The sequence below is a fragment of the Carettochelys insculpta genome, chromosome 2, assembly GCF_033958435.1.
Source record: "Carettochelys insculpta isolate YL-2023 chromosome 2, ASM3395843v1, whole genome shotgun sequence".
In the NCBI taxonomy this organism is placed as follows: domain Eukaryota; kingdom Metazoa; phylum Chordata; order Testudines; family Carettochelyidae; genus Carettochelys; species Carettochelys insculpta.
The window spans coordinates 77506354-77524880 of NC_134138.1; the positions used below are offsets into that span (position 1 = coordinate 77506354).

Below are 18527 nucleotides of genomic sequence, written 5' to 3' on the forward strand. Positions count from 1 at the left end.
GATATAACTCTGTCAAATTGTGAATATTTTTAACCTGTGTACTGTGACCAGGCCTACTAACGAGGGGGTGGGAGATAAGGTTCAAGGAGGGCAATTGCCCTGGGTCCCAGCAATTCAAAGGGCTGCGGGGCTTGATTTGCCACCCTGCAAAGAGCAGCTGCAGTGACCTTTAAGTCGCTGCTGGAATGCGGCACCATGTTCAGGATGCTCTGGACAGTGCTGAGAGCTCGCTGAGTTAATGTACCCTCTGGAAGAGCTCTGCAGACCACTTGGGGTACATATGCCCCTGGTTGAGAGCCCCTGTGCTAATGCATACTACAGGCTCACAGAAAAGGGTTAGCTCACACTATAGGAGAAAACATTTTAGGTCTTTTAAGTTTTTCAGAGAGCTTTGTCTGGATTAGTTTAAGACTAAATGTAGTTTAAATTCTTCTGCTAAACCTTTATTCTTCATTTTTCTGTCTTGTGTCTGATGGGGTTAAACACACAGATCCTGATTGCCCACAGACTAGGTGAAGGTCTGGGGAAGTGGGGAAATGCAACTTCGGAGCGTGGGGACATTCAAGAGGATTTAGACAGTGGTTGCTGGTTATGTCACCTCCTGAGGAAGGGCACAAGACAGAGTCTGAGACTTGAAGTGCATTCTCTAGAGTCCTAGAACTACTGAAGTATCTGAGGGGTATCCGTGTTAGTCTGTATCGTTGAGAACAAGAAGTCCTGTGGCACCTTATAGACTAACAGATATTTTGGAGGATACGCTTTCATGGGCAAAGCCCCGGTCCGTCAGATGCATCATGAAGTGGGTCTTTGCCCACGAAAGCTTATGCTCCAAAAGAACTAGTGAATAGAATCTTTCCAGATTCTGCTGGCTTGGTCGCATATGAAATTGCATGTCCACTCACTGTTGGGTAGTGACTATAGAGTGAGTTGTTGATCAGGTTCATATCGCTCAGGGTTTAATTCCATGATTTTAGAAATATTTCTTTACCCCCTTGGTTTGTTATAAGCATCATAGTACACATGGATACAAATGAAAAAAAAAAAAAAAAGCTCTTAATTTCTTTCCTCAAAGTAAATACACTGGTGTAAATTGGTGAATGTTTGTTTAATTTTTATCTCAGTAATATTTCATTTTTGGTCCCTATGAAGAGTCATATTTTGAAAGTGAGAAATGAAATGAAATTTCCTGGATGCATGATTAATTTTTTTTGTTTGTCAGTGAAATTGTCTGAAAGAACATATCCTATTTCTGTTAAATTCATAAACAAGTTATACTGGAAAGGACACATTAAGACACATTTTTCAAGACTCTTGAAGCACTATCAAAATGTAGTCATTGAAGTTTAGAGGAAAAAGTGTGTGATTGCTAATAAGCTGTAACAAAATCAAGGGTAATGGCTATCGTTAGCCTAATATGAAAAAAAAAAAACCCACTCCAGTGTTACATTATTTTATGCCATGTCCTTGTGGCAGGTGCCATGCTGTATATAACTAGTATTTTAATTTCTGATGTTCTTGGCGGTCCTTCCAAGCTCAATATGACAATATCTAATTCCATTGCATAAGCTGATGCACTTCAAAGCACATATTCCCCATTAGTAGAGCATTGGACCACCATTATCTAATTATTTTCTTGCCGTAATTTATATGAAATAATGCAGAGAGATGTTTCTAAACACTTTTAAAAAATCAAACCACAGTAGTAATCATATTAGGTGTTAACAAAAGGTAATTCACATCAGGCATTTGTTAGACCCAAATCTTTGCCTGGTTTCTTTTTAGTCATTAACCTGAAATGAGACTAGAAAATGATTAGTCTTGTATCTTAAGTAGCTTATATATTTGTTTGTGCCAGCATTCTGACACTATATTCATTTTTTTTCTGCAAAGTTCTTGGTGTTTAAAAAATAAAATCTTAGAGAGCAAAGGAGGTTGAATGACTACTCTAGGTTGATAGCTAAAAGACTTTGCGAATGAAATTAATCGTTGTTGGCATCTTGTGTGTAGTGTCAATATGAGTAATTGAAGGATTTTATCTGGGGTCAGATCTATACCACAGGAAACAGATAATGAGAATAGTGCAGCTGGAGTCGACATATCTTTGGTCAAATTTCTGCAGTGGCCCCGTTGTGGAAGGTCAACTGGAGGAAATTCTCCCATCAACTTCTCTTCTTGTGACTGAAGTGCCAGGATTGATGGGGGTACCATCGGGGTTGATTTGGCACGTTCTTACTAGATCTGTTAAATAGAACCCCAGGAGATTGATATTTGGACAAGTAAATGAAGACAAGGCCTCAGACTGAATTTCATATAGAAACAAACTAGTTTGTGTTTTTGTGTGGTATTAAAGTGTAATGGAAAGATTGGACATAATGAATAAATGTTTTTTAAAAAAAAAAAACTTATTGTATTACAGAAGAATATTTGTGTCTGTTATTTTTGTTTCATGCTTTTCAGAAATTATGAGGAAAACAAGCAGTGTGATAAGGGGTAGAAGAGGCTGCTGCAAATAGGCTATAAGTTTCCTTCTTCCTGATATTGCTGCAGTGATACTGCATTTATTGTCAGTTACTTATGCTGAAAGTGATGTGGAGGTACAATATAGTGATTTGAACTTGAAGTTTGTTTTGGCCTTTTGAAGGGAAAAATACCCTCAAATCTCTAAATGCCTCTTTGAAGTTTAGTACATGAAGAGTGACAGAGAAGTTTATCTCTGTACAAAAGAGGTTATATCAGCTGAAGTCTCAATGTGACCCTGTTGTTTCAGTGACTGGTCTCATACTACATCAAAACTTTTTTATCAAACTTCTTGTTGACAACTGTTTTTCAACTGAATTTATGCACTTCAAATATCATTTATTGACTTAAAAGTAGTCCTGGACCAGTTTATACATCTTGTAAAACAGTTTAATTCTGTCAACTTGGTATTCAGAAATTCTTGTTACTTATGGAGTCAGAAAATGAGTATACCAATAGGAGATGGCACACAATTGTAAGCGAGCATTTTTGTTTCCTTTGACTCAGATTCTTTCATATTCTGTCCTTTAGTTTTATAGCTCCTGTATGTTTTTACTTACAGGAGAAGAGCAGATCAGTTCAGGAGTTGCTCTGCATCAGGGTAGTTTTATCTATTTTCTGTGCAGCTGAATCTTTTTATGGCAATAGGTTTTTATTTTATGTATACTTTAGCTGTCCAATAGTTAAGTGGAGTGTCAACAGTGCCTTTTATACTACTGAAGTGATCACTGTGCTGTTTTTTTTTCTGACAATTCCTATTATCACGTGGCTTGTGTAGCCTGTCTCAAGTCACGTAGTGCCAGGTCCTGGACCAGACAGAGATCTCTGCCTATAGTAATGGCTTTCCTTGCATCTCACAAAGGCTTTGTATTATCTTGGATCAAGACTTAAGCCCTGTGCTGTAGACAAAGATTGCAGAATGCCTTAAAGCTAGTAAGAAAGAAGAGCTGCTGGTATTCTTCCTCAAGTCAACTATTTGCAACCCCAGCCCATAAATCAGAGACATAATGTAAAATAGAATTTTTCCACACCCCAAAATATACAATAGGAATAGTAAGGTTCATATTGTTCTTTCAGGGGCCTCCTCACTCATATGGGCTATTTCTATGGATATTGTGGAAACTCTTCCCCTCTCCTTTTATCGCCTATACAGAGAGAATATGGTGAACAGTCTGCTAAAACTCTTCAAAGGGCCCCTAACCATGATTGTCTTCACAGACTATGGCAGACACTTTGAAAATGTGTCTGGAAGCTCCTCATGTCCCTTCTCTGAGAGACTCCTTTAAAAAAAATTGATTTGTCTGTGTTGCCCTTCTGCATGTCATTCCATTTTCTTGGAAATACTTCCCTTTCGTGTTTGTTTCAGAAAAATTAAGCGGCCAGCAGTGCCATAAGCCTCAGGAGACAGCTGAGCCTACCAGCAGAGGAAACATGGAAGGCTGCTGCTGGGAGTGTCTGGCAACGTGTTGGCAGATCCTACAGAGGAAGGGCAGGAAGAAGCCATGAATGTAAAAAGGGGTCATAGTAGTTGGTAGGTCAGGCATATATAAACTGTCTGCCTCTGCTTCTCCCTAATATGATGAGCCCCCGCCAGGGGTCATGAAAGGTTTCATGAGACTACTAGCACTCTCCCCAACTTTATTTTACATTTTGTGCTTTTAGTCGTCTTTGTGTTTGCAGGGAGAATATAAAAATGAGCTAAGTGTGAGTCAGTGCAGTGACTGACAGCTTGAATAACTTTGAGGTGTGAATTGTCTGTTCATCTCAAGCTGGGCCCTCTGGACTCTACAATGTTGTTGCCATGAAATCAGGCTTTGTTTACGATGCCATTAAATGTAACATATTGTCATGTAATTAATTTCTTCTTCTTTGTCCTGGCATCCTTTTATTCCCCCAATCCCCTTCTCCTGCTGGGACCTTCATGTAGTTAGCTTTTGCTCAGCAGCTTCCCCTGAAAGTGAAATTAATTCAACTAAAGTATGCCCCACACTGTGTCCTGGAGATGGACAAACCAGTTCCAACCACCACCCTTCCTTTCTTTCTCCTGTGAATCTGTTGCTTGCAACCTGGCTTTCAGTCCTGGTGGATTCAGATCAAAACACATACCAAAGGCTTGACAGCTACCCACAATAGTTCGAAGAGAATGCTGTAGTAGTGGTAGTGGGCCAAGTATTTTGGGACATGCACACAGCTAATAGTAAGAGGGAGGAGTAAGCTGTTTTAGGAGCCAACTTCCATCTTTACAAAGAAGAAGAATTTTAAGCAAAAGCTTATCAGTTTACAAAACCAGAAGATTGTTTTATTAATGGCAGTGCTATGAACATGGAAGCCCTTGATTATCAAACTTGGTGTCACTGTGAATAAGGAAAGCTGTCAGACCTCATTGTAATTTAAGGAAACATTGATAGCTCCCTGTGTATTGAATGTTGTTAGTGTTTTTTGTTAGGATCTTCTTCTGTTGTAGTCAGTTCAAGCTATTTTCTCTTCTATGATGCAGTCAGCTGTCAAGTTCACAACCTGGCTGCAGATGGTTGTGAACTTCTTAATACAACTGGGTGAAGGTTGAGACTGACTGGATTTAAAGACCTTCCAGATTAAATCACCATGTGACTGTACCCTATGTAAGGATGAGATTGTTTGCTTTACACTTGATGTGGTTTTTCAGGGGAGAAAACAACTGTGTGCTTCCCATCTCACCTCCCTCTAGACATCTTGTTAAATTTCATAATCCCATATTTTCTATGTAAGAAGTCAATAGTTGGAAATTTATTAATTCAAATCAGAATTAGTATAATTTTATATACCAATTCAGCAGCAGTGTGCTGCAGAGCTTTAATTATTGTCACTACAGATCTGCATGCTTCAGTAAACATGAATCTAAGCACCAAGTGAGAACCCTTTAGAAAGTTTTACCTATATGGGTCTAAACATGTTGGGATTTCAGGTAAGCAGCCATGAACCATTGTCCAACTTTCAAAGCCATGAGGTTAGAACACCATTTTTAAAAATTTCATTCAGTACAAAATGGTACACAAGACATGCACAAAGAATTCTGTGACCATGTAAGTAGTTGTCACTTTTGCCTTTTGGTGGAACAGTTGATGGGGTACCAATGACAGCGAATGAAGGAAAAGCAGGTTTTAAGGAAAGGCTTTTATAGTGTCCTATAGGAGCTGAACCCCAGCTGAAGGGTCTTAGAAATTATGTAGGTTATAGCTATGGTGTAACTCTTGACAGGGCACAGGAGAAGAACTGAGCACCTTAGTCACTCCATTTGAATGTAGCTAGGGGCATGCTGGACTTTTTTCATGGTTTAGCCATGATGCAACTGTGGATGTGCTGGTACAGTAGAATTCCTGACCCCCATCAGGGAGAAGGAGCATCTCTTTTTGGTTTAAATGTTTACAACTTCCTAGTTGTAGCCCCTTCTCAGACTACCCCATTATTGTGTAGGAACATCTGGAAATATTTGAATGTTGTCCTAACCTTGAGGAGCCCCAACTTCTCACAGCCCTGTAGAAAAGCAGGGAGCTAGCTCAGTCATAGAAGGTGTTTGATAGTCTGCATCCCCGGAAGAGCTCCTTAAAATCTAGGTAGTTTTTGGTCTTGCAAGTTCTGGGCATTGACCCTGCTTGTTACTCAATTCTGCAAGATGGTTGGAATAGGAGGTAGACAGGGATGTGTCTCTTTAGCCCTTTATTTACTAAAGGGTGACTCATCTTGAGGCATTGTTTCACTTGCTGCTTGTTTTTCTTGCAAGCCGCCCTCCCCCCTCCCCCCCCCCGGAAAAATAGTTCATACAGTTGGGGATTCCAATTACCAGGTCTCATACAAGTATCTGAGTTGTTACAGAGCTGCTCTTATTCTGTCACTTCAGTGAGTCTGCCTCATGTGCTTGAAGTTAGTCCCATGATTTAAAAACTTACTGAACAGGGGCTGATTAAATGGAATTCTTAATGAGGGATATTTGACTGTTGAAACCACTGTCTCCTGTTTGGTCTGTTAGAACCAGAGTTGGTGACTTTCAGGGAACATAGTGAAAAACATTTTTCCATTTTTATTTCCCTTTTGAGAAGGGAGTTGCTTGGAAGAAAGCTAGTCTTAGGAGTTGATGAAAGAAGAGTAGTCTTGAGACCAAGGTCTTATTAAACTGTTTTTAATTGTTGTGCAACATCCAGAACTTAACAGGGATATTTTGCAAATGTGAATAAATGTAGTAATTTTAAAAGGTCCTTTTGTGTTTCAGTTCTTTTACTTTCATTAATAATTTAGCAAGGCATATATGATCGCATTTAGAAAATAATACACCATTCTCTTTTGATAAAGTAAAGTGATATGAATAGGCAAGCATTGATATATTTGTCTTCCTGTATCTAGTATGCTGATGTTCTTTAAACATGTAAATTACACATCATCAAAAAGTGTGAAATTGAAGTTTTATTATATTTTCAGCTACATTTACTTATGTCTACACAGCTGGCTTTTATTCTGTACTATTTACCCTCATTTTCCTCCTCCTCCCCATTTACTCTAGATTTGAGTTCTGTGAACCTGCCTTTGTGGTTGGTAATTGTCTGGAGATTGCATCAGACAGTCATCAGTATGACCGGATCTATTGTGGAGCTGGAGTCCAGAAAGATCATGAGAACTACATGAAAATTTTATTGAAAGTTGGAGGCATTCTGGTTATGCCGATAGAAGATCAGGTGATTCAGTGACATTTTTATTTGCTATGCTTTGACAAAAGAATCTTAGTTTGACAAAAATGATTGGTTCATATGTAGACTATGAATTTGATATATTTTCTTTTTGACTAATATGTATCTGCTCAACTACAGCGGTACAGTGTAAGTGTGAAGTTTTACAGTATTTTAAAGTTTACCGTGTGGGTGGGTGTGTGCACACGTGCGCACATGCACCAAACTCACTGGCCATTTTATCAAAAGGCCATATTTGCAAGGGGACCATTAACTTGAAAATCTAGTTAACTTATAATACAAAAGAAAAGCTAAAACAAGAGTGAAATCCTGGTCCAGTTGAAGCCCATAGCAAAACTTGAGTCAGGCAAAAATTTCACCAAAATCATCTCAATGTGCTTTACTAGCTCCAGAACATCTTTTGTTGCTGAACGAACGAACACACACACACCCTACCTATCGTATTTTCTTTATAAATAATGTGCTGTTTCCTATGGTACAAAAGAGAGCTCAGCAAAGATTCCTAGTTGACTGTAGGGGAAACAGTTACATTAACTATATACATAAACATGCTGTCAAATACACAAGGTATTCAAAGTAACAGGTTAGAATTTTTAATGATCTCGTTTGGGTATTGTTGTTTTTGGTGTTACTTGTCATTATAGGGTAATATATTTTCGCTCAGAACTGTAATTCACAATGAAATGTTTAGCACTAATGTAATTTTAATGCGTGGATCTCAAAGAGCTTTACAGACAGAAGTAAGCATTATTATCTCCAGTTTACTGTTTGAGGATACTGGGGCACAGAGTCGAAATGACTTTCTCAAGTTCCTATCCCTCGTTACCCAACTTTTTATTGAAATGCTTGAGCTGCTGGTTAGTATGCATGTTACTTCATAGTTAACAGTCTTACTGAAGAAGTTATCTTACAATTGTTACATATTTTTGCAGAAAAGCACTAACGTTCTTTAAAAAATTGTACAGTTAAAGTATGCTATCATATAGGTAACATAATTGGATGCTTTCTTACATGATAGCGGTATCGTGCTATTTCACTGAGTAACTATTTCTCTATAGATAAATGGATTTTTCAATGAAAATTATAATTAATTGAATAGACAATTAATGATTTAAGTTAGCACATTCTGCTAATATTTATGAATACAGAAGAAAATGATTATCATCATGACCTTGGACTTAACTGTTTTCAGTCTGGATTAGGGCCAGAGAAAGCCTTCTTCGATTAACTTAATAGATGTGTGCTCATTTCTCCTATTTTTCAGACACCAGTATAATATCTTTAACACTACTCCTCCTCCCACAGAGATGTGCAGTTATGTGCCCACTTCTGTGGTGGTTAGACACAGGCTGTGTCTTGACAGTTTAAGATATTCAGAGTGTGATTATGCAAATGAAGATGAATCTGTGTGAAATATTTCTAAATGTCACTCTGCTTTAGCTTACAGGAATATTAAATGTAAATAATTTGGACATTTGAACTTTAAAAAAAGTTAGCAGAAGGACATTGTTAATAAAGCATAAATACATGCCAAAACTCTTCCTTTTTTCAGAGCACAACAAAATGGAAAATGACTGAATATCGTTTTGTAAAATACATAAAACTAAGTTTTTGCAGGAAACAGCTTTTTCTGAATTACATTTGAAACAAATTAAAGTCAGTCTTATAAACTGTCTCAAAGTAAAGAATGGTGGTTGTAACAAATAAAAATGGGTGAAACCCTTTACTGAACTGCTGAACTTCATCTTATATTTTTGTTGTTTTCATTCAGCTAACACAAATCCTGCGAACTGGACAGAACACTTGGGAAAGTAAAAACATTCTTGCTGTTTCATTTGCTCCACTAGTACAACCCAATAGGAATGACAACAGCAAACGTGATACAGTGGGACTGCGTAAGTGTCAGCTGTTGTGGCTTTTTGCACATCTTTATTATACCTTTTGCTCCTGCCCACAGAGTGGGGAGGCTGCATTATACAGGTACAGCACAATAGAATGGGAATATATTGTTCAGAAAAGCTGTGCCCCCCCCCCCCCCCCCCCCCCAGGTTCAGCTTTGTAAGGGAAAGCAATTCAAAGTTCCATGAAAGTGGCTTTATGCATTCAAAAGTTTTGCAGCCACTGGTCATTGTTCTATATCTGCATACCTTGTGCAGTCCTATCAGTCTGTTCTTGTCTCAGGGGACCAGAACAGGCATTCCACTATATCAACATGATCAACTACTGCCAGCATATGTCAGTTGCTCCATTTAGTGGGTTCTTGCATGTCTTCGTTCATGCTTCCTTTCATTCTTCCTCACTCTGGCAGCTCCTGGCTAGGCTCGAGAGAAACCACAACATGATGTGTGATGTGTAATGTGTGATGTGTTTGCAATGCCTTCCATAGCAGTTTGCTGCTAATGAAGGTCCATGTTGTTGTACCTATCTGGATAACCAGGGGAAGAAAGGCACAAAAAATTCCTTGCCATTGCTTTCAAGCAGAGAGGGAGGAGGTAAGAGCATTATGGAAGGCAGACAGTATGTACCCAGAACTACCCACTACAATGTTCTGGTCCTATGAGGCACTAGGCACGTAATCCAGAATGGAAAGGCATGGCAGGAACTGAGAGATGGCTACCTACAATGCATCATTAACATTGAAGGCAGTGCTACTGGGGATGCACTCCATTGACCTCATGAGCACAGTGAGGACAGATACCTTCAACTTTGTAAATCTGTGTACTTAAAAAGTCAACCTTATTGAATTCAAACCTATTCTCCTTGTGTAGCCGTACCAAAAAAAAAAAAAAGGCTATCTGATAAAGGCGGAAGATATCAGAAGATCCTTCCCCACGTTTGTTTTCTGTTCTGTTGTTTTAGGGGAAGCCTTCCTATAACTCCACGTTCAGTTCTGTTTTATCAGGGAAGCAGGACCACTCTCAGATGGTATCTGCACTGGGCACGCATCATGCTGGGACGACATGAACTTTACCTCTCAACTCACCCTCAACTCATTGAGGAGTTAAGGGAAAAGTGAGGGGAAAATAACTATCCAAATCATCTGGCAGCAATGGAAAAATTTCTTCCACGTTCTAAAATAGCAACTAGCCCAATGCACATAGCAGGCAACTAGCAGATCAAAACTCTGTTCCTCTTCTAATCTCATCATTGGGAGTTCTTGCTCTGGGCACATAGTGGAACCCCAGCCAGGGAGGAAAGGGCTTATATTTCCTTTCCTTGGGTGTTTGGGATCCAGTAAAATTCTGCTTAACCTGTCTGACCTCATCAGCCATTGTACAGTCTGTCCCATGTGCACTCCACTCTCTAAAGCCCCAAGTAAGTTCAGCTCACAGAAGATTACTGATTTGCTGCATGGTTTTTCAAAAGTTGCCAAACTTCGCTTTTCATAGCTGTATGTTCCATTAAGTCTTCAAATTGCTGTTTGGTATTTATACTTCATCTTCTGTATCAGTTTCTTTCTTTGAGAAAATAACAATTTCACTGATATGGTATGTATAACTTTTTTTTTCCTCCTAGCCCCATGTTCTGTTCGGAATCTACAGGACTTAGCTCGGATCTACATTAGACGCACTCTTAGAAACTTCATAAATGATGAGATGCAAGCCAAGGGTGTCCCTCAGAAGCCACCACCAAAACGAAAACGCAGGAGGTGCCGTAGACGCAGGATTAGTACTTATGTGTTTGTAGGCAATCAGCTCATTCCTCAGCCTCTAGACAGTGAAGAAGATGAAAGAATGGAAGAAGACAACAAAGAGGATGATGATAAAGATCACAATGAAGCCTTGAAGCCAGAAGAGCCTCCTCGAAATTTATTGCGAGAGAAAATCATGAGTCTACCGCTACCCGAATCTTTAAAAGCATACTTGACATACTACAGAGAGAAGTAACTTGTTTTGAGGGAGAAAAAAAAAAAGCCTACTGATAGTTCCTTTATTCTTGAAAAAATGTAGCATTTATTAAGAAATAGATGGACAAATATCATGTCTTTCAACAAGACTGAAATACAGTGGTAAATTGTAACTTCTCTGTCTTAACTTTGCTACAAAGACTTGTATTCAGTAGTAGAGCATCCCTTTTTAAAAATCTATTTTTCTTTACATTTTGAGGAATACAGTTTTAACTCTGATAGAAAGATATTCCAAAGCAGTGTGCAGCATTAATCAAGACTTGGCATGGTAAATCTTTTTTGATCTTAAACAGATTTGTATTGATAGAAGGGTAAGTGAAATTTTGTGTGTGTTAAATAGCTGTTGAACAAATGCGTTCTGACTTGAATAACAGTTGTCTGAATAAGATTTTAAACATGCACACAGGCATTTCTCGTATAATCTTGAAATTCTACGCTACAAATACATTTATTTTACCATGACTTTGTTTCAGTCATTATTGTGTTGATATAAATGTATTCCAAGAAATACATAAGTGCAATAATTGTATACAGTCATTGAATGAGGTGGCTTTAATGAAATGCAAAAATGTAAGTTCTGAAATGTCAGGTGGCCCTACTACTTTTGCATTTATTTATCTTTTGCCAAAAGATCTTGAGGAAAAGTGACCACTTTTTCTCAGAGCCTTAAAGGAATATCATGTTGAATATAAAGCAAAAAAGATGCTTACTACAACCTTATTTGTTCTGTCCATGCTACACTTACAGTATTTATAAATAAGGACATTTTTTCATTCTCTAGGGTCTTAAGACCACTTTCTTTCTAAAATTCACACTATAGACACAATATTTGGTAATAAAAAGATTGTAATTTAGAATTAAATGATTTATATTTACTACTTTAATAGATTAGAATATCAATAAAGTTTAACTTGTATTCTTACTTGGATAGCTGTAATAGTAGAATTTGTTCAGTAAATGCACTTTAGTAAGTGAATTTTGTATTTCATCTAAATATTTATCTGAGAAGGCAGAATTGTACTGGGCCCTATGTTTTGTTTCTGAACACAGCTCTTTTTAGCTCATAAATAATCACCATTCTTTTATATATTCTGGAAATTGAGATTAGCAGTTTAAAGTTTGGGACCCAGTCATCTGAATATTTACCCTCCATCTCTTCCTCCCATTTGGTGAAGTTGCTTGCAGTTTTCTTCTAAGCTTGATGGAGTGCTTTGTTCATTTTTTGCCCACTTAATATTTTGAGCGTATTGTAGCATTGCTATAAGGGAGAAATCAGTTTAAGAGCTAGGCATGATATTAAAAGACATTTTTATTGGACACATCTGTCTGTTGGACCTAATGGAATACATTCCTCTTAGAGACTTTATGTGCAATATATTTACTGTTGTGCTAATATTTGTTATTAAATTCGTCAACCATGTAACCTAAGCATAAGATAAAATCATCACCATTTCAGTTAATATTTTCACATCTAGATATTATACATCTAGTGCAATAAACCTGTTTTCCAATATTAATTTAAAAAGTCAACATTGTGATAACATTGAGACTTTATATATATAGTCCTGCTACAGATTGGACGCTGACTTTTGATGATTCATTTCACGCTTCATTTACCATTTTGAAAAGTATGTCTTAGTAATGTTGAAAAGGCAACTTGATGAAAGACCTATTATACCAGGGTGTGTGTTTTTTTTTTTCCCTACAGCAAATTCACAGCATGATTTTTTTTAAATCCTCTATTTACCTGATGTTATTTCCACAATAGGAAAAACTGGCAAGAGATTGTTTTTAAATGTTTTCCTATAAAATGAAACTAATGGAGTAATTGTGATGGCTTAGCTATTGGAACCGCTGATATATCCTTTAACTATTGTTTTAGATGGAATTTAAATAATCTGAAATTCAAGATGTTATACTTTCCAGGTAGCCTGGGAAATTTTTCTTCTGTTTTCAGAATCAGCACCCATATGTTCAAAAGTTCAAGTTACTAAATATAAGTTCCATATTTTCTTTAAGATGACTTTATACAGGATGCTTTGGAAGAATGACTTTTCATGGTTTTTCACTCTGTTGTATACTTAGTAAGATGGACTGATTTGTCATGGTTATTCAGTATATAACTTTGTGGGAATCGCAGAAACAATTTCTTTTTGTGTTTATATGTGGAATTATTTTACATTAAATAAAAAGGTAGAAATATAAAATGAATCAATTGTCTTTGATGTAAGTTGGTAATGGGACTTTATTGCAATAAAAACTCTTTGGTGGCTTGTTTAGTCAAACAAGTTTTTTTTATTTTCTTTTTTTCCACATGGAAATGCTTTCATTTGTGGTATTTCCATTTTCAGTATGTGCATATTCAGACCTTTGCTACTTTTAAACTCAAACAATTACATAATTCAATGAAAAACTACTATAATAGGGAAGAATACCGATGCAACCTTTCAACAGTTTTGGAATTATAAGCCCTACATAATACTAGATTTGATATCCAGTGGAGACTGTGAAATGACTCGGCCCTTTTGCTAGTGAGAGCAAGAGGCAGACACTTACATTGAAGAGGTTCTGTGGTCTTTAGGTTAGACTAGATACTCATGATACTTCTTTCTGATCTTGGAGTCTGAGTGAAAAGCCTCTTGCCTACATTCAGAAAAACCTTTTGGGGTTTTAAAAGTTCCAGTGTGCCTAATGCTGAAGCACAGGCCATCTAGAGAACCTCCCTGTTGTGCATAGATGTTTTAAGGAAACAATATTTAAGGACAAGGAGGAGACTGAAGAGGATTCTCTGGTATTGAACACACAACACTCTTAACTTTATCTCATAACAGAGAGGAAGCCGTGCTAGTCTATACACTATCAAAACAAAAAGCAGTCAAGTAGCAGTTTAAAGACTAGCAAAATAATTTATTAGGTGAGCTTTCGTGGGACAGACCCACTTCTTCAGACCATATCCAGACCAGAACAGACTCAATATTTAAGGCACAGCCCCCCACCCCACCCCTACCCCTCCACTCTCTGATTTGCTCACCTTGATTATCTTTTTCTGATTTGTCCTCCGTGCTTACTGTGTTTGGTTCTCTGTGCCTTAAATATTGAGTCTGTTCTGGTCTGGCTATGGTCTGAAGAAGTGGGTCTGTCCCACGAAAGCTCACCTAATAAACCATTTTGCTAGTCTTTAAAGTGCTACTTGACTGGTTTTTGTTTTAACTTTATCTAGTGGGAGATACAGAATTCCTTTGCTACCCTTCTCTCCCCAAATAAATAGCTTCTTTCAGGGCTACATTCAAATCCAACTGTGTATTTTGAAAACAGCCTACAGGATGTCAATACCTCCTGTGAAAGATGGATCATCTAGTTTGTGGAAAAAGGAGCATTTATACCTAATAGCCAAATATGGGGGTTATGCCCATTTTAAATCTGACGTTAAACTGTAAACTAACTAACTAAACTTGCTCTGTCTGGAAGCAATCTTGTCCCTAACAAGGAAGGCAGGTAAATACGGGCTCTGGATTCTTGCAGATTCTTACTCCAGTACCAAGGAATATAATCTCCCATATGTGTTGTGTGTAACTGGAAAACCACTACGAGAAAGTTGGAATTGAGGTTTCCTGTATTGAGAAAATGCTTGAGCAGTAAATGAATAAGTACAGTGAGGAACAAGTGTGTTCACAATTAGTTTGCAAAAATGTATTAGGAATACTTGTTTTCATTGAAAATAATACTGATTATTTTTAACTGGAAATTTTGCTTATTTAGTTGGAAACCAAACATTTTCAATTTAGAACAATTTTGAGGAGGTGGGACTTGAAAAAGATATTTCTCAAATTTTTTTACAGAAGTTTAACATTTTTAGTAAAACACCATTTTTTCAATTAAAATTTATACAGGTCCTGTTCACATTGGCTGCATAGAGAGGTGTATAAGACAATTAGGAATATTAATAGGAAATGGCAACGGAAGCAGATGGCAATCAAAGATCAGAGCAAGGAAGTGCTCATGAACAGAAAAGTTGTTCAGTGATGGAGAAGATATTGCACTGATCTATACAAAGCACAGTTGGAACCGAGTGTCTCAGAGAGACTGATTGAAGAACTGAAAGATATTTCCACCAAGCATCGAGAGCGAGACTGATATTTCAAAGGAGGAAGTAGAAAAAGCAGTGAAACAACTGAAGAACAAGAGCCCTGTGTCGGTGCGGGCAAAGTTGCGGGCGAAGGCCACACTGACCCCACGCCAGTATGCTGCTCGGATCCTCAAGGGGCCTGGGACGAGGATAAGGAGGGGATGGCGGAGACCTGGCGACGAGTAGAGGTTACCCCGCCCCTCTGCAGGCCGCCCCCACCCACCTCCGACAGGAGGCCCCGGGGATTGTGCACTGGCCCTGTACCGCTGTTAGAGAGTCTGGTAGGTTTTTCCCTGGCAGGCAGGAGGCTGGCTCTAAGGGAGAAGGGTGAGACGAGAAGAGGAAGGCTTGGGCAGGTGCAAACAGTTACAAAGTTTATTGATTAACAGAACAAGAAAAAAGGGAACAACAAATGTAACACAGTAGATAATTTCTTACAACGTAACTATATAAACTAATGATTACTACTACTAATATACTAAGTTGCAACAATAATATTTTACTTAAACACTTACAATAGTAACACACAGGAAATCCATAGGGCAGACCTGTATGGCAGTTTTTATTGAGTTGGGAGGCTAAAAGGAAAGTTTAAGGAGAGAGGCTTAGGAGTTTTAAATGGTTTTGGCTCCGAGCAGGGGAAGGTTAATTTGCCTTCCCCCTTTGTGCTCCGGGTGGTTTGCTAGGCCACCCTATTGGAGACTCTAGGGCTCTGCCTGCTAGGGCCTCCTCCCAGCTGAGTGAGGGGAAGTGTTACCTCCCCAGCTGGAGCTTGGAGGATAAAGACAGGTAAGGGGTTAAGGTAAAATGCAGGGTCTGCAGGGTACTGGGAGGTCAAGCCTCCACCAAGATGCCCTGCCTATTTCTTAAACCAATAACACACTTCAGATTAACAGATTAACTATAATTGTACTAAGTAAACACTATTAACTAATTAACAGAAAAACTATTAATACAAGTGTGCAGTAATAATTTTAAGCCTGGGCAGTAAGGCCTGGCCTTAGGGTCGAGCCCCTGGGTGTGGCCCTTCCCTGGCCCTGGAAGGACACGGTCCGGGTTGTGACCCCGAACCCCCCCGATGTGGGGACCCAATGCCCACAGTGTTGTGATCGTATAACTTGTATGGCCCGGGCTGGGCCTCGGGCCTATGAAAAGTCTGTGTGGCCTGGGCTGAGCCTCAGGCCTATAATAGTCCTAGTCGCCTGGGCTGGGCCTCAGGCCTGTAGGAGTCGCCTGGGCCGACCCTCAGGTCTGTGAGAGTTGCCTGGGCTGAGCCTCAGGCCTGTAAGAGTCTGTGTAGCCCAAGTTAGGCCTTAGGGCTGTGAAAGTCTGTGCAGCATGGGCTGGGCCTCAGGCCTGTGGTAAATTTACGTGTCCAGACGGCTTCAGTCCTGTCAGGCAGGTGGGTTGTGCCCATTGTCGTCCCCGCAGAATGGTTGGCGGCGGGAGTGAGGGTGCTGCTTTGATGGCAGGCTCTGGGCTTCAACAGCTGGGCACGCAGTACCTCACCCTAATGGTGAGGCCAGTTCGCCACCCAGCTGATCCACCTGAGAGCCTGCTTGCCACTGTAGATGGCGGACCCTGGGTTTTCAGCAGGCGAGCACGCAGTACCTCATCCTAGAGATGAGGCCAGTTCGCCGCTCGCCTGATCTACCTCAGGGCTGCTGAGGTAAAAAGCCAGCACACTGTCACCGCAGCAGGCGGACCCTGCTGGGTAGTGCTGGTAATGATTCAGGAGCTCTTCAAAAAAGGCAGGAGCTCTTGTTCCGCAGCTAGGCCCCCCCCAGACTGACACTGAGTGCTGTGCTGCGTCGCCTTTTATTTGGTGTCCTCATGCATGATTCATGATTCGATTTTAATATTCATGATTCTGTCTGTGGTTTTCAACCAGGTCCTCCAGTCTGTGCAAGTTTCCAGAATCTCTCCCCAGGTGCCCAATCAGAGGCCTGGATTTTGAATCGGGGCATGAAGTGTTTATGAGTTCAGGGTTACCAGGGAAACCAACTGACTCAGAGTGACCGTTACAGGGGGCTGCTAAATGGCAGCCTATGTGATTTTAGATTCTACCTGTACCTGTAATGATGTTTAATGGCCAAAGGCTTGTTTCCCCTGACCCACGGGGGCGATAATGATTTATATTTACTACTTTAATAGATTAGAATATCAATAAAGTTTAACTTGAAAAATCCCTGACACCCTGGAAAGGATAACATCACGGGAGAGATTATCAAATAAGATGATGATGATGATGATGATATGACAGCAATCCTTCAGATGAAGATCTTCCAGAAGATTATCTTTTGAAAGAGTGAGTCTACACAGAAAAAGCTGATCAAAAGAATGATCTGTTCTTTTGAAAGAGCATGTCCACACAGCCACGGGTTCTCCTTTGAAAAAAATGGTCCAGAAATGCCATGGATGGGGTTACATGGACAGAAGCCCTTCCAGGAGTGCCAGCAGCATGCTCCCTTAAAGGGCCCCTCCTAAACACTCCCTCCCTGCACATGCTGCCAAGGCCTGCCTTGCTGCACAAAGCACCGCAGGGGATGTCCATGGTCCTGAAGCTCACGGCCAAGAGCCATAGGCTCACAGGAGTCCCAAACCCACATGCTCGCCCTGGCTGGGCCACTGGCCACTGTTGTGGATGTCTCCCGCACCTGTGGCCAAGGGCCCCTGATCCACTACATCCTGGCCACGTCCCCATGCTCCTCCTGATAGAGCTGGTCTGATAGCTCCAGAGGCACTGGTGGCGGGGTGGGAGCAGCTGGTCATGGGCAAGTGGGACACCACAATGGGTGGTCATGCTTAGGGACATCACCATGCCACTGTACACAGTGAGGGACATGGCCTGACCCCAGCAGCCCTGGCCCATGTGGCCACACACAGGCCACCAGGACCTCACCCAGGATCTGTTCAACAGCTGTCTTATCTGAGCACATTACTCCTTGCAACACTGCAGGCTCTTCTGCTGCCCCACCCTGTCCCACCCATGACCCTTCCCAGCCATCCATGGGACATGGGTGTGTTTTTAAAAAAATAAACAGCCATCAAACAAACCCAAACATCAGCAACCAGAAAAAAAATATAACTATTTACAGGGGAAAAATACATACATTGTGGGGGTCTGGGATGGAGTTGGGAGCATCTGAACCTGAATCGGGCTGGGGCAGAGGGTGGAAGGCCGTAGGCCTCCATGGCGGTGGGGGCCCACAACCCATGCTGGGTGCAGGAGACTCTCCTGCCCCCAGTGCAGGGTCTC

General features: G+C 40.1%; 1 protein-coding gene across 5 annotated transcripts in view; it reads left to right on the plus strand.

Moving 5' to 3' along the window:
* PCMTD1 (protein-L-isoaspartate (D-aspartate) O-methyltransferase domain containing 1) overlaps window positions 1-13349 on the plus strand; it is a 73880-nt gene extending 60531 nt beyond the window's left edge. For all 5 annotated transcript variants that reach the window (XM_074987183.1, XM_074987185.1, XM_074987186.1 and 2 more), the window contains 3 exons: window positions 7052-7223; window positions 9007-9130; window positions 10752-13349. In XM_074987183.1, the coding sequence (XP_074843284.1) occupies window positions 7052-7223; window positions 9007-9130; window positions 10752-11122 (667 nt within the window). In that variant the 3' untranslated portion in view covers window positions 11123-13349. The remainder of the gene's footprint in view (window positions 1-7051; window positions 7224-9006; window positions 9131-10751) is intronic.
* The last annotated feature ends 5178 nt before the right edge of the window (window positions 13350-18527 follow it).